The sequence below is a fragment of the Puma concolor genome, chromosome F2 (genome assembly GCF_028749965.1).
Source record: "Puma concolor isolate L17-30 chromosome F2, mPumCon1.1.hap2, whole genome shotgun sequence".
In the NCBI taxonomy this organism is placed as follows: Eukaryota; Metazoa; Chordata; class Mammalia; order Carnivora; family Felidae; genus Puma; species Puma concolor.
The window spans coordinates 10,115,576-10,137,573 of NC_141684.1; the positions used below are offsets into that span (position 1 = coordinate 10,115,576).

At 45.3% G+C, this 21,998-nt stretch overlaps 1 protein-coding gene and 1 long non-coding RNA gene across 7 annotated transcripts in view; one reads left to right on the plus strand and one right to left on the minus strand.

Moving 5' to 3' along the window:
- Positions 1 to 5,993, minus strand: part of EFR3A (EFR3 homolog A) — a 104,429-nt gene extending 98,436 nt beyond the window's left edge. For both annotated transcript variants that reach the window (XM_086696070.1, XM_086696071.1), the window contains exon 1: positions 5,758 to 5,993. In XM_086696070.1, coding sequence (XP_086552196.1) covers positions 5,758 to 5,767 — 10 coding nt within the window. In that variant the 5' untranslated portion in view covers positions 5,768 to 5,993. The remainder of the gene's footprint in view (positions 1 to 5,757) is intronic.
- A 55-nt stretch (positions 5,994 to 6,048) lies between these two features.
- The window catches only part of LOC147571826 (uncharacterized), a 114,444-nt gene continuing 98,494 nt past the window's right edge, over positions 6,049 to 21,998 (plus strand). For 4 of the 5 annotated variants that reach the window (XR_015247071.1, XR_015247070.1, XR_015247068.1 and 1 more), the window contains exons 1-3: positions 6,049 to 6,168; positions 10,319 to 10,411; positions 10,661 to 10,802. This is a non-coding gene — a long non-coding RNA (uncharacterized LOC147571826). The remainder of the gene's footprint in view (positions 6,169 to 10,318; positions 10,412 to 10,660; positions 10,803 to 21,998) is intronic. The other variant, XR_015247069.1, reaches the window with a different exon arrangement.

A 21,998-nucleotide genomic window follows, 5' to 3' on the forward strand; every position in this document is an offset into this window, starting at 1 on the left:
CCTTAAAGTGGGGGAAGCCATACTGGGATTTTCTGTGCCCTCTTCTCCATTTCTGAGAATGCCAGGAACCTGTTTCCTTCAACATCAATAAAACCTTCTACTAACACTATCGGATAAGGAGGTACTCATTGTCTACACAGGGGCTCCTCCAAAGGAGTTTAAAGTGGAGTTTGTAACAGAACTAGCTGTTCATACAGAAAGACTGTCTGATTCATAAGTACAATAAAAATACCGACACAGTGATTCCTTCTTTAGTAAAAATTGGAATGTTATCTAATAATACCTAAAGGAAGGTGGACAGCAATAAATAAATATGCAAAGGGAGGATATGACAGACTACATGAAATCAGATCTGTCCACTGCAATCCATCCCATGCCTACAGAAGGCTGTTAATGACAACTGGGTCATTCCATACCAAAGCACAGCTATGTAATGGGTAATATGTAGCTTTCTCCTAACATAGTACCTTCATTGGACTCAGGAAAAAAAGGGCCTCTGCCTCCCAAAACAATGGACTTTTTTTCGTTTAGAGGGATTTGTGGGCTAGCGAGCGGAGAGGCAATATTAGAAATCACTGCCTAGAAAACCAGAGAAAGATGCACTTGCTGGTTCAAGTTGCTCACTCCAGATCACCCACCGTGGCAGATAAGTTCTCCAGAAAGCTGGGCTTACTCCCCCCACCTACCCCTGTATCCACATGGTATAGCTCTGGAAGGTACTTAGAGCTGTGTGGAAATCTTGAGATGGAAAAGCAAGGTATGGGCAAAGGGGAACCTGCCTAGGTTCCCCAAAGTTGCCTGACAAGGTCAAGGGTCTTTCCTGACCCTGACTCTGACCTGACCTTACAGATCACTACCGACTAGATCAGACTGCAGGTTCCTTTGGGCCTTCAGGTTGAGAAGACAATGTCTACAGGGACCCTGGATAGGAAAGCAGGCTGGGCTGCAGGAAGAGCCTGATCTATAACATTTAAATGTTTAAATCAGTGGTTCTCAACCCAGGGACAATGATGACTCCCCCAGGGGACATTTGGCAACGTCTGGATACAGATTTGACTGCCACAACTTTGGGGAACGGGGAGACTTACTACTAGCCTCCAGTGGGTAAAGGCCAAGTTGCTGCTAAACCCCACAAAGCACACAGCAGCCCTCACCTCCCAAACAAAACATTCATTATCCAGTCCAAGACATCAACAGAGCAAAGTTTGAGAAATCCTGATTAAGACTACAATTTTCAAGTTTCCATCTGTATTCTTAGCCTGACAAATGTTAGAGGCAGGCCTGCTAAGAACGTAATCATGAATTATAGAACTCTCATAACATGGTTTTAATGGGAAAAGGTTTAGTTCAGGTTTTGGTATCCAAAGAATAACTTCTGTGACTCCAGTTAAGATTCACTGATTCAACGTTTACCAAGCACCTGTTATGTAACTAAGCACAGTGCTGAGCAAAAGTAATGGTGAAACTGATAGTATCTGGTAGACCCAACTCCTGCCTGGCTCAGAACAGTGTAGGATGAAAAAAAGCTAGGACTCTGAAGCCAGACCCACCTAGTTCCAATCCCAGCTCTACCATTTACTGTAATCAGGCAAACTGCTTAACTCTTCCTGGACTTCAATCTCTCCATTTCCATAATATGTCAATCAGGGCTTCCCACAAAGTAGAAAATAATGAAATAAGGTATTTCTCATAAAGCACAAAGTATACTGCCTGGCACACAACAGCATTCGATAACTAATTCTCTATTACTAACAGCAAGTTTTAAGTTTCTATAAAGTAATCAGTATATTGGAAATGGCCAGTATGCCTATAAAGAGGACAGTCAGTGACTGTGACCGCATGAACACAATTTTGGTCAAGTTCATTCATGGCATACAAGATCCTTCAAGTTCTGGCTCCTATCTCTTCCAGCCTTACTTCCCACCATCTACACCCTCTTCGATGTCCCATGCCCCATGAGTGGGGACAGACTGAAAGATGAGATCTAGTAGTCACCAGTCTCAGGCCAAAGGTCACTGTGAGAAAGAAAATTCTTCAGTTGGGACTCTGGCAGTACACACAGGTGCTGGGTGGAAGGGGGAGGAGAGGTGCACAGAACCAATGAACACAAAGAGCTCACAAGCCAGGAATACGTCATTTGCTGGTAATGCATTTCTAAATGGAACCTCTCCACCCAGCATGCATCTTTCACTTCACAATTCATCAGTACTTTGCACCTCTTTCATAACAGACTGAAAAATAAGTCAAATATAATCAGCCTCATCGGTGGGGAAAAAAACAAACATGAAGTGACCACATTATCACAGCTTAACAAATGTGACCAGGTATCAATGCCAACATCTAAATGAGAAAAGAAAGCATTAACCACAAATTACTGAAAGTATAGTTTGTAGCAAACAATGGTTACGAGTTTCAGTTCCCCTTAGCCAACACACAATAATGTTACATACATAATAAAAGAGCACGTTTTACTGAACCAGTTTCGAGGCAACTGTCAGCTCGGGAACCCCTTTCACATAAGCAGTTTTACTAAAACGGGAAGGCTGTGCCTACAGAACCAAGTATCCGCTGAATACACCGGTGAAACCCTCAGCCTTCTTTGCCCAGGGTCCTGTGGCAAGACAGAAGCAAAGGCAAAAATGTCAAATTTTCTTAGAAGTTTACATGCCTGACTTAAGTTTTGGCTAAACTCACTTTTATCTTCATGTAATCGCAGGGAATAAAGGGGGGGGGGGAGGGTAAACTACTATCAACGTGGTGCTAAAACACCAAAACTAAACCTCATCTACACTCCTCGCGGTGAAGGATTCTAGGGACTGGATGTGTGCTGGAGCCCTGGCTCTGTTCCAGGTGTGACCTCAGCCACGTCACTGAGGCTCGTGGGGGTCTCAGTCTCCTGAAACGAAAAAGAAAATAAAATGGCTGGATTAAGCTGTAACATCACTTCCACTCCAATTCCGACTCAGGGTCTGACAATCTTTAAGATCAAAATGTTTCTTCACGGTCCTTCAAAGGAGAAGCTGAAATAAAGGCCTTTAGAGACATGATGTATCAAATTGTAGGCTTGTAGTTTTGAAAAGACCATTTAGTGAAACATTCTTAAAATCTGTGCTTAGTGATTACTGCAAACGACTGGCTGAATATAGTGACATAACCACAGAATTATTCCTGTCCCGGCAGCTTCCTGTCAGGCATCCTTCCAGGTAGCTGCTTTCTGCAAAAGAGTTGCCGGCTCTTCAAAATAATTCCAACAAGGCTACTAGTTAACATTCGCGTGATAATGCAATTGCTTAGCCTTCAGGGGTATACCACGCTCCATCAGATTCTGCTTATTAACACCGGTTTCAATGACTGAGAGTATCAATATTCCAAATTAGCAACCAAACAGCAATAGGAGAATAATTCGAAGGCTGAGAGCAAGGGTCATTTTCAGAGTTCTAGTCTGAGAGACCCTAGTGTTCATCCCCGAGAGAAAAGCAATACATTTATTCACTAAAGCTTTAAAGGATTAACGGGTCCAGCTTGCAACTGAGCCTCTGAACTCATTTGACATTTAAAAAAGATAAATTAAAAAGTTCAGTTGATTTGGAGAGAGATTCCTTCCTAAAAACATCCCCAAAGAAAGTGCCTATGTTGACATTTATTCTCCACGCAGGATTTCTAAGAAGTACCACGGTCCACTGAACTATCCCAGCAATGCTGGTGGTTCTGGCCACGAAGAGGGACAAAAGGCAACGTGAACTCAACCACTTCACCTGAGTCCTGCCAGCTGGCACCAGGTGTTTACGCAATCACAGAAACTGTACCACAATAAATACGACCAACGATAATGAGAGAGAACTCAAACATTTCACTAGCCTTCCAATCAGGCCATAAAATCCGCATCGTTAACTATGCAAATACGCCATGGTTCATCCTTGCCTCATTCTGCATTGTAAATCATATATTTTAAAAGACACAAGTTTCCTGGGGCACCTGAATGGCTCAATCAGTTGAGCATCCAACTCTGGGTTTTGGCTCAGGTCATGATCTCCTGGTCCTGAGATTGAGTCCTGCATGGATCTTTGCTTGGGATCCTCTCTCTCCCTCTCTGCCCTTCCCCCCACTCGTGCGTGCAAACACAGGCACTCTCTCTCTCAAAATAAATTAACATTTGGGGAAAAAAAAAAAAAGAGACAAGTTTTCTGAATCCACTCCATGAGGCTAGATAATCTTAGCACTAAAAATTTAATTTCACAGCATAACTTATATTGCCATTTTACCAATAAATTCCACTTGAAGCCTTAACTTTCAAGAGTAGGTGTTTACACCGCCTCTCCCTTTTCCTTTCTCAAAGTAAGATTAGCACAATGCTCATCTCAAATATTCCTGGATAACAAGAACATACATTCAGAAATCATAAACAATAAAAAAGAAATAACAATGATGATGATGATATTCCTCCAGTCTAGAGGAATACAATTAAAACATAAGTTGACATATTTAAGGAACACAAACTTCAAGACCATGAGTTAAGGACACACATTACTGTGTTCAGAACACAAAATCCACCTTATCCACATAAATAGGGCGAGTTAAAAGTAGTCGTTCCATCAAGATCATTTAAAGATTTGCCACAGCATTACATAAACCTTTTTCAATATCCGGAAAAACATTCCTCTTTACCCGCCAGTAAACAAAACATGCATTTGAGGCTGACCTGGAAATCCAGCGTCCCTAATGTCTACCAAAATAAGGACAGTTAGGAGTTATGAATTCTAAAAAATGTGAGCTAACTGGAAGCGTATTTTCAAGTGTTTACAGATTTTACAATATGAAACGCTTACTCAAAAGAGGCCTAATTGAAAACAGTTTCAAATCAATCATCTTCATGCTTCCTCCCCGTGCAAAATTAGGGAATTTCCTTAGTTTGCACAGACACATATGGGCCACTAGGTTTCAAGTCACAATGCAATTCTCCGGGTCGTTTTAAAATGGGTCATTAGTAATATTGTCCTACCCCGTCTGTCCAAAATGTCCCCAACATGCAATGTTTTTCAAACTTCAGAGTCCCTCAGTAACACCTAGGCCACTTATTAAACACGCAGATTCCGGGGCCCGAGCTGCGGGGTCAACGTGCCTTGGGAAGAACCCCAAACAGCACTTGTAATCAGCAGCCAAGTGAATCGGAAGCAGGTGGTCCAACAGCCACACTTTGGGGCACAGAAGCCGAACAAGTTCCCAAAAGAGCACCTACTTCAGCCACCTCGGCGAGTTACCAACGGGGAGAAATTCAAGCTGCTGGCACTTCGCGAGCCTGGAGGAGGCGCTCTGGGCCGGGCCGGACCCCCCAGGAACCCCGCGTCCCACCAGGCGACGCCTGCCCCCCCACCCCCCGAGGAAGTCAGCAGGCGACGGCGCTGCGACCGCGGTGACTTCCAGCATTTCCATAAAGTCTCCCCAGCTCCGTAGGGAGCTGGGGACAGAGCCTGGACTTCGAAGTCCCACAGGTCTAGGTTACTCCGGCTCTCCCACTTACTCCCCGGGCATGCTTAACGCTCGGGCCTCAGTTTCCCCGTCCGTGCAACGGACTCACGCCTCCTCGCGGGCAGGCTGAGCCGAAACGAAAGTAACTCGCCGGGCGGCTGGCACTTCCCGGCTCTCCCCAGTCCGGCCCGGCTTCCCCGCCGCCGCAGCGGACCACCCGGGAGCGAGCGCTGTGCGGGCCGCCGCCTCCCAACGCCCCCCGCCCGGCCCGACCCTCGGCCGGCCACTCACGGGTGGGCATGGTGACCCCGAGCCGCGCTCGCCGCCGCACCCAGGCTCAGCGGGGCCGCGCAGGGCGCGCCGACGGCACCATGGCGGGCCGGCGCCGGGCCGCGTAGGCCCCGACCGGGCGCAAGGCGAAGGGCGGACGGGGCGGACGCGGACCCCGCGGCTCACGCAACGAGGCCAGCGACAGCCGCCACCGCCGGCCCAGCCGCGCGCCGGACGCCGCGTTGGGCGCGTCCACGCTCTGACGTCAGCACGCCGCCGACGCCCCGGCCCCGCCCCTCCCCTACGGCCGAGCCCCGCCCAGGAACGGACCCGAGCGGCCGGGCGCGGGCGGAGGTGGGGGACTTGGAGAGAAAGTGTCGCCTAGAGTAACTTCGAGCTTCGTTTTGTCGTTTGCATGAGTCCTTACCCGCGGTACGTCAGCGATATTTGTTGCACCGCCTTATAATGTTTGTGAGGGTGTGCGTGATTGCATCGAGGGCATGAGTAGACTTTTTTTTTTTTTAGCAAACTGTTGAACTTGCAGGGCGTTCTGATTCTCTGAAAGCATGATTTGAGACGCACTGAGGTCGTTCGGGGTGATGGCTGAGCACTTTTTTTGAGAGGACAGAAAATGTAATTTCCTCTTGCTCCTACTGGTGACTTTCAGAGACATTATAAGCCTCAGGAGGCATTATACGCCACTTGGCTGAGCCACTTTTCTTGACTCTTGAGTGCCATCAGTAATCGTTGTGTCTAATAGTCACCAAACTGAGCGAACACCTGGAGCCTAGAACATTCGGCACAGCACGTAGACTTTGCTAGGCCCCGTGGGCAGTGCACCGTATGCATGGAGAAATAGAAGCAAGCCACAGAGGTCTAAAACACATTCTCAAAGAGGTTCAGGAGTTTTTGATGCCTCATTCACTTGGGAACCTGTCAAAAAGCACATTCGTAGGTCTTGAACTAAATCCACTGAACGACACGTTTCAAATAAGTATTTAAATATGAGAAACTTCTTTGAAAGCAGTGCCAGCGTTCTAAGGTTAAGAAATGATACTGTGCAGGGGGAGCTGGGTGGCTCAGTGGGTCGTGCATGGGACTTCAGAGCAGGTCATGATGTCAGGGTTTGTGAGTTCGAGCCCTGCGTCCAGCTCTGTGCTGACAGTGCAGAGCCTGCTTCGAATCCTCTGTCTCCCTGTGTGTGTCTCTCCCCCCTCCCCGCCCCCCACTGCTTGTGCTCGCTCTCTCTCTCTCTCTCTCGCTCCTTTTCAAAAATAAATAAACATAAAAAAAAAGAGCCAGTCACAGAAGCAGGTGAGAGGAGAGTATATACAGTGGACTGTCTCTTGCTAAAGGGTAAATGCCAAACTACCAAGTACTTGGAGGACACTTCAATACACTGGTGCATATTTTTATCATCTCTAACATCTTTCCTGCTCTCAGTTTTTGCCCTGAGACTTTCACAGCATCTTAACTTGCCTCTCCACTTTCCCCATTGACTCCTAATTAAACTGCCATCAGTGCTTACAGTCCACCACCGGACTAGGCACTTTTCAGAAACCGGCTAAAACCATAGTCCGTATTTCTGTATCCCCTGCCTGGCACACCGTTTGGGGGCTAGGACATTTTAATTTAATAACTACTTAACAACGTCCATATGTATTCGGTGAATGTGGGGGGAGAAAGCAGGTAAAATAGAACTAGTTAATGAACAACTTTGCAAGCTGGAAATTTGTCCTTTAGGAAACCATTCTAGGTTCTCTGTGAGAACAGTGACATTAAATAATCAGAAGCCGGGTTCTGTGGAGTATACACCATGACATTAACCATGGAGGGGAGTCCTTAGGACTGACGCTGAAGGGAGCATTCGGTGCCTCGTCTTGGTGGTGGCTGTGAAAAAGGAATGAGCTGAATCTTACTGCAGCAGAAAAATCCCTGGGATTTGTCGGCTACTGGCTTGGGACCAAAAGAGAGGCATCTGTTAGTTATGTAACTCCAAGGCTGGAATAAGGAAACGAATGATACTGGGAGAGCAGTAGACAAGTTGGGAAGGAATGTTGCTTTGGGGAGGGGTGTGAACAGAGGATGTGAGTTTCTCCTTGACACATTAAGCTCGATGTGGCATCTTTGCTTAGTTCTGAAGGCAGTGAATAGTTCTGAAGGCAGCTGGGCATACCAGGCTGAAGCAGGTGGAGGGATCTCAAGGTTGGAGATTTGGGAAGCTTTGGCCCACAGACAGGAGCTAAAGCCAGGAGTCAGAGAAAGCCTGCCGAGGGAGGGTGTGGAGCCAAAGAAAGATAGAAGAGATCCAAAGGGCACAGTGCCCTGTAAGCCGAAGGAGGATATGATTCCAAAGGACAGACATCTCTGCTTACATTACTCAAAAATGATGCAAATCCCGAAGGCCCTGAGAGAGTCTGGCCCGTAATGAGTTTGGTTCTTTTTTTCTTTCTTTTTTTTTTTAAATCCCCTTGGTCTTTTGGTTTGTGTTGTTGCCAGGAATAAAATCAGCAGCCAAAGGATTCGGAGGAAGGACAGCTGAAAGTCAGGAATAATTGCGTCATAATTATAGGATCGCATACAACATACATAAGTGTTTTTCTGGGGGCGCCTGGGTGGCGCAGTCGGTTAAGCGTCCGACTTCAGCCAGGTCACGATCTCGCGGTCCGGGAGTTCGAGCCCCGCGTCGGGCTCTGGGCTGATGGCTTGGAGCCTGGAGCCTGTTTCCGATTCTGTGTCTCCCTCTCTCTCTGCCCCTCCCCCGTTCATGCTCTGTCTCTCTCTGTCCCACAAATAAATAAACGTTGAAAAAAAAAAATAAATAAGTGTTTTTCTGGTTCACACGTGGGCTTTTGGTAACACGGTTACCACGCAGACCCCCGTGCCCTCGCAGATCCTCTGTCTCACCTCCTGCCTGTGCACCTTTCTGCCCCTTTTTTCTGAGAGGACTGATTCTGCCACCCCCTTCTTTAGACTTGATCTAAGTGTGGTAGCCTCTCCGGGACCACTCCTTCTGTTCCCCTTTGGCAAACACCCCTTCCATCCCCTCTGCTAGTGCTCCCCTTTTGAAGCCCAATTTGGGCTGGTAGGAACTGGGCTTTATCTGTCTCTGTCAGTCCCCACACTGCCTAGTGCTTGTACGGGCACATCACGGCTCGCTGACACAGAGATGGGCTGCTAGATTCCTCTTCCAGAAAGAACGCCTGCCTGGTACTGTCAGTTAAAGTGATACTGGGAAGATCATCACTGACATCCCATTGGAACATTAGCTTTTAGCCAAATTGCCCAAAATAGCTGCTTCCAGTTCAGTCCGCTATTTGTTCCAATTTCTAAATCAGGCACAGAGACCATGCACTTTTAATTAGCACATGTTTTAGTGGTCAAAGGTAATTGCCAGCAGATTGGCAGCTTATAGGAATTAACTACAAGGAGGCTTCTCCCAAAAGTTTATTCCCAAAAGGTCATCGTGATGCAGTGAAGCTCTCATTGCTTCGTTTCCTTTGTTGTTTAGTGTTTATATCAATGACGTGCCCTTTTTGTGTCATCTTGTTCCATTTTATTTCTGCCATTGCTTAATAGTGACTTGGGCCTTTCCAGTTCTTCTGAGGCATAAAAAAGCACAGACGTTAGACTTAGAAAACCTGAGTTTGAATCCTGCCTTCCCCCTTCCCTGACCTTTTGACAATCCATGACCTCCCTGGACTTAATTTTCCTCAATTTCAAAATCAAGAGATATTCCCTTGTGTTGTAATGTTCTGTGGATCTCCTCAAGGCAATAGTTCTCAGGCTCGACTGAACTTTGGGAATCACCCGGCGGGGGGGGGGGGGGGGGAGCTTTAAATAAGCCCCATCCCTGGGTCCTACTCCTGAGATTCTAAAGTACTTAGTCTGCTGCATGGCCTAGGCCTGGACCTAGATTAAAAGCTCCTGGGTGTTTGTAAGCAGCCAGGTTGAGTTCTGTTGCCTTAGGAAAGAATTAAGCAAGATGAGGCTCTAATTCAGGGTCATATACCTCATTGAGCCCTTTCTGATGCCAGTTAAGCTCATGCATTTTGAGATCACTGCCCTCTGAATGCTAGAGTAAATTTCGCACTCATATGCTACCCAAACTAGTTGCAAACATGCATGAAAACAAATCAAAAGGACAAACCTTTAATCCGGAAGGTTATTACCAACCCTTTCTGTGCCAACTAGAACACCGTGCGAGGCACAACCTCCCGATCATCCCATTAGCCGACTATCATGGTCCTCTGTGCATTGTAAAGACATTGCCAATGGATAGGGAGCAAAGTCTGGTGATAATTAAGAGCTCTTGATTAAATCAGCCAAAACAGCTGGAAACCATTCCTTAGAAACACTATCATTTTAAACAATTAGAGGAAAGCATTCTCTTTTATTGTCACTTACCGAAATGCTAGCTAGCTTTAGCATTTAACACAGAGTGTAGTGGTGCTGTTAAAAGAGAGAAAAAAATTACTCCTTTAAATATGGTGGCACCGTAGGCAGTGAGGTCCTTTCCAAGACCTTTGTGACAGCTGGGATCAAATCTTATTCATTGCTGTATCTCCTTTACGTTGAACAGATTAGGTGCTCAGTAAACATTTGAAGGAGAAAAAGAAGAAAACACGGAAGGAGTGAAGAGAGGAACCTCAAGGACATAGAGACAAGCAAACAGGTAAATCAGAGTTTTGGAAGAGGCTTTTTGTGGTAGACTGGAAAAAACAGCCTCAATTTCTTCCCCTGGCTGTATGCATTCTCGCAATTGACTTCTCCCAGAAGTACATTCTTTCTCCACTCAATCCGGGCGGGCCTTGCAACTTTGGCCAATGAGACAATGACAAACGTTGGGCAGGCAGAGACATAGAAAATGTGAAGACTGGGCTTCCTTTTGGAGGAGAGGCCCCAGTCATTCCATCCATTCCAGATGAGGCCACCGTAAATCAGCCAAACCCACCAGCTCAGCAAAGATTCAAGAATGAGTCTAGCCCAGACCAACCAACATCAGACCACCCCACTGAGACGAGCCGTAACTGTCAACACAGAGGAGCATGAGCTAAATAAAATAGGTATGTTAAGGCCACTTATTTTAAGTTTGGGGTGGTTAGTTATGCACCCCATAATCACAATTGCTAATCATCACTACATAATTATTAGTTATTAGTTATAACTATTAGTGGTAACTATTCTTAGTTATCATGACAACTGTAGCTAATTAATCCCGTTGTAGAAAAGTCATCGTGGGAGGTATGATTTATCAAGATCTTCATTTGTGCCAAGTAGCGTGCTAAGAACTTTACACGCATTTTCTGACATGATCCTCACAAAAATTGAGTAGATGAGTATCTCCATTGCTTTAATATGTGAAGCTTGGAGAGATTGAGTAGGTATGATGGCCCCGGAATTTGAACTTATGTTCATGGGCCCCCAAGCCCAAACTCCTAACTACAGACAGTCCAAAGAGTCAACCACGGAACAAATCAGAGGGCCTGGCAGGAGATGGTAGAGATGAACAGAAGGTAACAACAATTATGGCCTCTCTTCCAGTCTGCTCTGCTGAAGGAACTGTGACGCCCTTCAGAAGAGCAATTGTGTTTTCCAACTGTTTCAAAGACTCTTAGGAAAGCCAGTAGGTTTCATATCAGTTCTCACTTGGGGGAGAAATTGCGATTGTAATTGTAGATGGGTGCCAGGTTGCAAGGGCACCTGGTTCCAGGGGTCCCAAACAGACCAAATTCAGCCACTTGCCATGGGACGAATGGAGGTGAAACCAGAAAGGAATTTGTGTCAATGAGGCCCACACCAGGAAGACCGTGGACTAACATCTGTCTCGAAAGACAGTCTCCAAAGTGCCAGAAGTACTTCCAGGTTTACAGGAAGAAAGTGTGGGACACAGGTCAGTGAGTACGTGCAGGAAGGCAATGAAGGTCAAGTCGATCCGTGTCTTGGGGTCACATGCAGTCTGGCTGGCTCAGGGCAGTCCTTTTTGTTTGGCTGGGTGGTTTCTGTTCCCATCACAGGATGCTTGGCCCGTAGGGTCTTTTGCCTGAGTTAAGAGATGAGCTGCAAAGAATCAGGAAGGTTCCAGGTCCAAACAGAAGTAGGTGAAGTCCTCTTTCATGGATCACCGCGGAGTTGTCGGATTTCCTCTTGTGTTTGAGAAGATGGAAATAAACTGTGACAGTTGAATATTGTTTTCAAGTAAGTTAAAATAATTCTTAGGGACACCTGAGTGGCTCAGTCTGCTAAGCGTCTGACTCTTGGTTTTAGCTCAGGTCGGGATCTCGCGGTTGGTGGATGGAGCCCCACGTCAGGCTCTGTGCCGACAGCTCAGGGCCTGCTTGGGACTCTCTCTCTCCCTCTCTCTCTTTGCCCTTTCCCCTCTGGCGTACGCTCTCTTTCTTTCTCTGTCTGTCTCTCTCAAAATAAATAAACTTAAAAACTTAGTTTTAAAAGATAACATCCCATGGGACGTGCAATGCTGGTGAAGTTCGTAAAGGAAATCTTTGTCCGTAAACTGTGCTCTCCTAGTCTTTGTGTACCGGTTGAGAGTGAGAGACAGAGACATCTGCCTCTTGAATTTGTCTCAAATAAGGTAACAGAGTTGCAGTTAGACAACATCTCCGCTAATCAGACTTACCTTGAGCCTTGAGTGGGGGGAGGGGTAGCTGGAAACAAAGCCAGAACTTTAGGCCTTTGAAGCAGGCACCTGGTGGCAGCCAAACACAGTTTCTTATCCAATGAAATGAAGGTGGGGAGGGGCAGATCTGTTTGGAAATGATGAGAAGAATAAAAGAAAAAAGTCCCGCAAGCAGGTGGCTGAAGCTAGTTGTGGAGGAACACCAGAATGTTGGGGAACGCTGTTCTTACTGGTGACTCAAGGACTCTGAGGGGCCTGTAGGTGTTTCTGCGTCTTGGATTTTCAACTGCAGAATGTATTTGTTTTAAAAGAGCAAGAATTAGGACAAACCCGGCATTTTAGGAACCACTGTTGGAGGGGAGGGAGCATGGGAGGGTTTCCCCACATGGACGAGCGGTTTTCTGGACACCAGCTGGGGGTCCCACAATTCGGCTCAATTCTGATGCTACCCCGAGATAGCAACAGTGTCCTTGGGCGAAGAGCTCGGTCCTACAAAGTGCCGCTGCCATGGCACGCCATCCCTGGCCACGGACACGCGTCCCGAGCCTAGACTTTTGTCCTCTGCTTCTGCCTGACACAGGGAGATCAGAGGGACTCCATGAAAAGCCCCCTTTTTTTTTTTTTTTGCTCCTTTTCCCTGCTCCTACTCTTTTTTTTTAAGTTTATTTTTGAGAGAGAGAGAGAGAGAGAGAGAGCAGGGAAGGGGCAGAGAGAAGAAGAGAGAGCATCCCAGGCAGGCTCCACACCATCAGCGCGGAGCCCAATGCAGGGCTCAGACCCACGAGCTATGAGATCGGCCCCTGAGCCAAAACCAAGAGTTAGACACTTAACTGACCGAGCCACCCAGGTGCCCCTTCCTGCTTCTATTCCTGCTAGGACCTACACCCCCACCTTATACACACCTTATAGGGCACATAATGTCCTCCTTGTCGAGGTCAAGGAGTTAATGATGTCTTCCAGCATAATAGGTAACATCTTGACCAGGCAGGGTCCCCATGAACTTCCCAAGACCACTGACTCACCAAGAGCTCTGGATCCAGGGTACAGGCGACTTATGGAGGACCCCTGAGCACTCATCTTTGTTCCCGAATGCCTGAGAAGACGTGTGCACCAGACAGATCACAGGCAAAAGGGAGACCCGTTCTCCTTTCCTTTCTGACTCTCCCAGACACTCTACATCTCCACTCTCTCTACCTTCAGTAAACTCCGCTCTTACTTCCTATCAGCTCATGTTGGGTTTCTATCCCGCCCAAAGCCAAGGTCCTACAGGACCTCCTCCGGGTCCTTGGACCCAGACAACCTGCATCACGACCACGCGGCTACAGATTGGAGGTTCCCGCGACCCCTCCTTGGCAATTCAATTCAGATGCCACTTGCAAGTCTACCCTGTCATCTGTACTTCCGACCAACTGGCCATAAGTCAGAAGTTTCCACAAACCCCTCCTTTAGTTTCATTTGCTAGAGAAGCTCACAGAACTCAGAGGAGCGTTTTCCTTACAGCTCACTGGTTTGCTATAAACGGATATAACTCAGGAACAGCCAGATGGACGGGATGCATAAGGCGAAGTGTGGAGAAAGGGCTCAGAGTTTCCATGCCCTCGCCAGGCACGCTGCTTTCTTCACACCTGCACGTCTTCCCCAACCCAGAAGCTCTCCAAACTGTGCCCTTCTGGGTTCGTATGGAAGCTTCATTGCACAGGTATGGTTGATTAACTTATTGGCCACCTGCAATTGAACTCAGTCTCCAGCCTCTCTGCCTTCCCTGGTGGTGGGGGGCAGGGGCGCAAGGTCTGAAAGTCCCAATCCTCTATTTACGTGGCTGGTCCTCCTGGCCACCAGTCCCCACCCTTGGGTTTCCCTGGGGCTTTCCAAAAGTCACCTTCCTGGGGCGCCTGGGTGGCTCAGTAGGTTGAGCATCCAGCTCTTAGTTTTGGCTCGGGTCTGGTTTCATGATACCTGGGATCGAGCCCCGTGTTGTGTTCCACGCTGCCTGTCAGGAGCCTGCTTGGAATTCTCTCTCCCTCTCTCTCTCTGCTTCTTCCCCACTTGTGTGCTCGCTCACACATGCACGTTCTCTCTCTCTCTCTCTCAAGAAATAAATAAACTTAAAAAAACCCACAAGGGGCGCCTGGGTGGCGCAGTCGGTTAAGCGTCCGACTTCAGCCAGGTCACGATCTCCCAGTCCGTGAGTTCGAGCCCCGCGTCGGGCTCTGAGCAGATGGCTCAGAGCCTGGAGCCTGTTTCCGATTCTGTGTCTCCCTCTCTCTCTGCCTCTCCCCCGTTCATGCTCTGTCTCTCTCTGTCCCAAAAATAAATAAAAAAAAAAACGTTGAAAAAAAAAATTAAAAAAAAAAAAAAACCCACAAAAGTCACCTTGTGAACATAACAAAATACATCTTTATCACACTCATCACAGGAAATTCCAAAGATTCTAGTAGCCGTGAACTAGGAACCACAGACAACCACCAAATACAATATATTGGTCATGTGAATGACCAAAGGCGTATTTCCTGTGAATCACAGTCTCACACCTGGAGACGCGAATTCCCTGTACTTTTGGCTAGTGCACGATTCGAACTACCCTGCTGCATCCAAAATGTGCACAGAAGCTAGTACAGTGGTGCTGGGAGCATCAGAGAGAACGTACGTATCCTACCTCGGAGGTATCTAATGTGAGATCGGGAAATGCTCAGGGCTCGAAGAGTTAAGCTATAAAATCAGAGCACCGGATTTGCTCAATGCTAAGATGTATGCTTTTTGCTTTTGAGTGTTTCTGGAATAAGGATCCACCTGACGTTTTTGATGTCAGCTGAAACTGGCCAGCCTTGGAAGGAGAGGTGTAAGTTTCTTCCTGAAACAAGTTGATCCCAGTGGACTGTCCCGGCATTGCTCTCGTTAATAGGACCACATGTGGTGGAATTTAATGTGAACGTGCATTCCTGGTTGTTGCTTAAATGAGCTCAAAAGGACCAGGCTAGAATGCAGCATTAAAACAGAAGTTATCAGGGGCGCCTGGGTGGCACAGTCGGTTGAGCGTCCGACTTCAGCCAGGTCACGATCTCGCGGTCCGTGGGTTCGTGCCCCGCGTCGGGCTCTGAGCTGACGGCTCGGAGCCTGGAGCCTGTTTCCGATTCTGTGTCTCCCTCTCTCTCTGCCCCTCCCCCGTTCATGCTCTGTCTCTCTCTGTCCCAAAAATAAATAAACGTTGAAAAAAAAAATTAAAAACAAAAAAATAAAACAGAAGTTATCAGGGTTGCTCAGTTGGCTAAGCGTCCGACTCTTCGTTTCAGCTCGGGTCGTGATCTTATGGTTCATGAGTTGGAGCCCCTCATGAGGCTCCGTGATGACAGTGTGAAGCCTGCTTGGGATTCTTTCTGTCTCCCTTTCTCTCTGCTCCTCCCGTGCATTTCCTCTCTCTCAAAATAAATAAACTTTAAATAAATAAAACAGAAGTTACCACGTGTGCAGGTAATAAAACTAAAAACAGTAGAAATGGCCAATCTCCGCATGTAGATCACACATCTGTCTAGAACATTGATAACAACAACGAGAATTTGCAAAGCTAGGAGAATTGCTGTGACTAAATCATGCAGCAAGCCATCATTCATCATCCACAGTTCCATCTGCAAATGCTTCTGACTGGTTCTAAGAGAAACTGTTTTACTTTCGGCAAGAGTACATTTAAGTGAAAAAATATGTGACACACACACACACAAACGTGACGCTATGAACTTAGTCAAATAACGAATGTAGCTAAAACTCTTGTATACTTGGATTAGCCTCCAAATAATGCTATCAAAGCAACAGTTGCAATAGAGGCCAAGATGAAGTTCATGAAAAAGCAGCATGTCTGCATGATTATACGCAGAGCTGTTGAGAGAGACATGTGATTCAGAAGAACCTTTGGGTGCTGAATGTGAAGCAGGCTTAAAGTCAAACTTAGATTGTGAAATTAATGTGAAATATGCTATAATTATATGGGTCGATATATGTTCTGTTGATTGATTTTTAAAATACAGTTACATCCATTGAGTTTCTTGTTTCTCCCCAAAACACTATGATTAAATCCATAGCTTATCTTGCAATTGATGGCATTTTACAGTGGAAGAAATGCAATGCATGAACTTACATTGGTAAAGTATATTAAAGACAAAAGTTTGGGGCGCCTGAGTAGCTCAGTCAGTTAAGCATCTGACTTTGGCTCAGGTCATGATCTCACAGTTCGTGGGTTTGACCCCCACGTTGGGCTCTCTGCTGTCAGCATGGAGGCCGCTTCAGATCCTCTGTCCCCCTGTCTCTGCCCCTTCCCCTGCTCATGCTCTTTCTCTCAAAAATAAATAAACATTAAAAAAAAAAAAAAGTTTTATTGGGCCAGGATGCCTGGCTGGCTCAGCAGATAGAGCATGTGACTCTTGATCCCAGGGTCATGAGTTCAAACCCCATATTGAGTGTAGAGTCTACTTTAAAAAAAAAAAAAGTTTTATTGGGCCAAATATAGGAAAAGCAAATTTACCTGTGACCTAATTGATGCAATTGTTGATCTTAGAACTGTTGTTTAAGTACCTGCTCTATACAAGGTAATTTTCTAGATTAAAAAAAAAATCTGTATCTAAACAAATCTGATTTGCAAGTATCAAAATCACTTTAGTTTAAACACACACACACACACACACACACACACACACACACACACACACACACACACACACGAAGAGGGAATTTATCATGAGAATACAAAGGCAGGATGCAGCAAGCTCAAAATGACTTGGAATTAAAAGGAAAGTCATCAGGGGGCACCTGGGTGGCTCAGTCGGTTAAACGTCTGACTTTGGCTCAGGTCATGATCTCAGGGTTAGTGGGCTCGAGCCCCACATTGGGCTCTGTGCTGGCAGCATGGAGCCTGCTTGGCATTCTCTCTGTCTCTCTCTCTCTCTCTCTCTCTCTCTCTGCCCCTCAAAATAAAGAAATACATTTTAAAAGGAAAGTCATGAGGAACATTGGAAGTCATGTACCTTCCTCACGGCTCTCTCTTGCCTCTCCCTCTGCAGAAGCATTATTTTGCTATGCGGTTCACGTGACTACAGATGGTCATTCCACAGCTCTCAGATTTTATTATCTGCCGTACTCAAAATACCAGCAACCCGCGTTGAACTCTTCTCTGTTCATTCTAGCCCCACATTCCCAGGAAAATACACGGTGTGGTTTGAGTCAGATACACGTCTTGTTTCAATCAGCTGACGTATCCAGATGGCACAGCAGTTATTCTTGCTATAATAGTTCTACCAACACACCGCCCCAAACCTCAGGGCCTGAAAACAACCACCATGCTTAGTTCTCATGAGTTTATGTGTCCCCTGGATGGCGGCACTGATCTGGACCGAGCTTGACTGAATTTGGCTAGGTAACAGCCCTGTGGACAGTATACATCTCACGTCTGAGGACCACGCCTGTGGGTGAAAGGCACAGTGGAGGTGATTGTTGTGAGCTGGGCCTCTAAGTCTTAAAACAGGCTAATCTAACACCATCTGTCACTGAATTCCCGCACTCCCCCTGTGAGATGGGTGTCATTTGTCTACTTGTTACAGATGAGGAAACTGAGGCAGGGAGCTGTCAGGGCCAGGATGCTGTATCAGTTCTACCTGACCACACAACCGGTAGTCATTCCATCAGATTCAGTTACAAGAGAATCTTTAGCCACAGAGGAAACTATCAGCAATATCATGTAGAAAGAGGAGAACCAAAGAGGCATTTTTGGTGGATTCATATAAAATGGTCTTAAGGGAGGGGAACCAGACTCAAAGATTCGGACACTCTTTGTGCATCCTTTTGCAGAGATGAGGCATGGCTCCCACCTGTCCATTCCCTCCCTTCCCCCAACCGTTAGGGACTTTTTCCAAATAACTCAACCATGCTGTATGACTTATTTCACATGTTTAATGAGTTAAACATTTGAAGCGTATATCAATTCTCTCGGCCCCAGGCCTGAGGTTTACTAAGCTACCTTGGTTTGGTTTCTCATCTATATTCGATACAAGAAACAATGCACTGATACAAGAAACATTGCAAACTCCTGCCCTTCCTGATAGTTGTATTTCTCACCTGTGGACATTTGATTTCTATACTTCCATCTCTCATGATTTTAATTAGGGTAGATATATTGGTCAGGGCACACCAAGTCATGCCACATCACTGCTTTATTTTTGGATAAATTAGAATCTTATATTACATTATCTCATCTGCGCTCCCCTCTCCCCCCACCCCCCACCCCCGGCCACTGCTAACTGAACAAGACTTTAGCTTATTCATTCTTGCATGTGTTCATTCATCTTAAAAAATGTATTGAGTATTTGCTATATGCCAGGTATCCAACAGGTGCTGGGATAGACACAGCCAACTATCACCAATTCACGGTGATTGCAGCATAGTAAGGTAGACAATAAGAAAGTACGTGAACAAATATCTAATTATGAATTGTGTTAAGTGCTGTAAAGCAAAGGAATAGTGTCCTGTGATAAAAAGAAATGGGAATAGGAAGAAGGAGATCTGCTTATGAGTTAGAAGGGCTGGAAAAGGCCTCTCTGTTGGCTTACCAAAGGCCAGGCCGTGGGTGGCTGTGGTTCATTGCAGACGCAGGCTATAAAAAGAGGCATTCTTTGTAGAGGACTTGACCACGATGAAAAAAAAATATTAAAAGTGCGTTTGCTTTTATTATCACCATGTGCCAGCTATTATAAAAAAGTCAGTGATAAAATGCCCTCTGAAAAAGTTTTTTGTCTAAGGTCTAATCAATTTCTGTGGTTACTGTGAGTTCTAGTAATTTACATGTAATTGGCACATTTTTATTGCTTACAATAAAACATAATATTCAATTTGGAATACTTTAAAGAGCTCCCAATTATAAAAATCAGCCTCCACACATACGGACACAGCTACACACACACATTCAGAGAGTGGGTTCAGAGCGATTCCAAATTACTCGAGCTAGCTTCTGATTCAGTTCCCATCGCCAAATCCTGTGTTACGACACATCTCCGTGACACTATTTAAAAATTTTTAACACTATTTAACACTATTTAACACTATTTAAAAATTTACTATTTCAATAGTAAAATTGGAATAAATGATAGCGCGTTGACTGTGAACATTAAGAGGCAAACTTGAGGGTCTTCAATTCTAAGTGACAACTTGTAGCTTTTATTTGTGTCTAAATTTTAAAACAGCAAATTGTGAACTCTGATACATAATATTGTTTGGAAAGGCACATCTCAGTTTATACATGAACCATTTTACATTTCAGTTTATACATGAACTATTTTACTGATTTTGAATGATATTTTAATTTTAAAGATCCTTTTTAAATTAATTGCTTTGTTTTTTTAAAAGGCCTTATCTTAATTTCTTCCTTAGCCCCCAGAGCAGTCATACTGATGTGGTTTTTTTTTTTTTTTTTGATGTTTATTTATTTTTGAAAGAGAGAGAGAGAGTATCAGTGGGGGAAGGCAGAAGGAGAGAGAGACACAGAATCCGAAACAGGCTCCAGGCTCTGAGCGGTCAGCACAAGAGCCCGACGTGGGGCTCGAACCCATTAGCCATGGCATTATGACCTGAGCCGAAGTCAGACGCCTAACCGATTGAGCCATCCAGGCGCCCCTTGCTTTATGTTTTTTTAAAGATTTTATTTTTAGGTAATCTCTACACCCAGTATGGAACTCGAACTCACAACCCCGAGATCAAGAGTTGTACCCTCTACCAACTCAGCCAGGCAGGCACCCCTTAAATTAAAAGTTAAGAAAAAAAATCAATCAAGATTATATTTGATTTTATTGATTATTAGATTATTACTAAAAGGGGCACCTGGGTGGCTCACTGAGTTAAGTGGCCAACTTCAGCTCAGGTCATGATCTCGCGGTTTGAGAGTTCGAGCCCTGCGTCGGGCTCTGTGCCAATAGCTCGGAGCCTGGAGCCTGCTTCTGTTTCTGTGTCTCCCTCTCTCTCTGCCCCTCACCCATTCGTGCTTTGTCTCTCTCTGCCTTTCAAAAATGAATACATGGTAAAAAAAAATTTTTTAGATTATTACTAAATGTATTTTTGTCATATAGAGAAAGAGACTGTTAAAAAATGATTGGCTCCCGGTGAAAAAACACAGACACCACTGGGTCTCTCTGAGATAAGCGTCTCTCAAAGAGGAAGGTGAAGTTTAGGAGAAGGTAGGGCTTACAGGTCCAGCTTCCCCAACCGTGTGAAGTTTTCCCCTCAAATTGTCAACGTCAGGAATCTGAGACTTGGGGCGCTTGGGTGGCTCAGTTGGTTAAGCATATGAATTTGGCTCAGGTCATGATCTCACAGTTTGTGAGTTTGAGCCCCAAGTAGGGCTCTGTGCTGACAGCTCGGAGCCTGGACCCCGTTTTGGATTTTCTGTCTTCCTCTCTCTCTGCCCTTCCCCTGCTCTCTCTCTCTCTCTCAAAAATAAATAAAATAAACATTAAAAAAATATTTGAGATTTGCTTTTTAAAGGAAGATGATGTCTCATTTACAGAAGTCTGTAATGGGGAAAGGAATAGGTCCTTGAGTTTGGTGATTAATGATCATCATTAATGGTGAAGAGAGAATTTTTACCTGAGCAGTTTAGAAATGAAGCAAAGATGAGGTGGAGAGGAAAGAAGCCTGCAGGAATAGATATTTAGCAGCAAAATGAATAGGAATCTTCTTTCCCCAAGAGGGGATTAGCTGGCCCCAAACCCCCATGATTCACGAGCAATGGCAAATGGAATCCCTCATTTTGCTATTAAGCTTAGTTTGCGACTAACTGCCCAAAACCACAGTGAAGTTTGTACACTTTTAAATGATACCAGAAAAGGCAAGCCTGGGGGGATGCATAAGTATGAGCATAAGGGACCGGGAGATGACTCAGATAAACAAACACAGCATGAAGAATGAGCCATGGAGGAAAAGGAAAGAGAAATGTCATTGATTTTGTTGATATGGTTGTTCATTCACCATGGAGGTAAAGTAATACAATTTTCTATAACTAGACAGGTGCCAGGGTTTACACATTTATTAAGTCAGTTTTAAAATTTCCCAATTTAATTGCATATCTTTTAAGGATAGTTTCCCCTGTAGTTATTTATTCTAATATTCAGTAAAATTGTTCTTCACATAATCTGACCTTCTTTATTTGTTTTGTAATTGTGCTAACAATGAAATAAAACACATCTTCCCCGTCATATTAAGACATTCTGTTAATAACTTTAGTATAAGCCCACATAAACCAACTACAATTTCCAAATGCTGTTATAATGATGCAGAGTAGGAGAAAATAGTTTTTGATCGCATGAACCAAAAATCTTTGTAGGTGCCAATGACTCCAGCTGGAGAGGAAAATACAATCTGTCTAATGGAAAAGATATGTTTTTAAAAGACATACACACCAATCATAGAGAATCTGAAAAACGCAGAAGCTAAATGTATAAAGAAGAAAATACCAGTGATGTCTAATTTATCTCCCTCTGACTCAGAAATAACCTTTTGCTTTAGTATCAGGAGAAGGTCATGCCACGGACTTCAAGGGCCTCTAAATGTGCAAAAGACAACAGAACATCAAACGTGTGTTTTCATTAGTATTTGG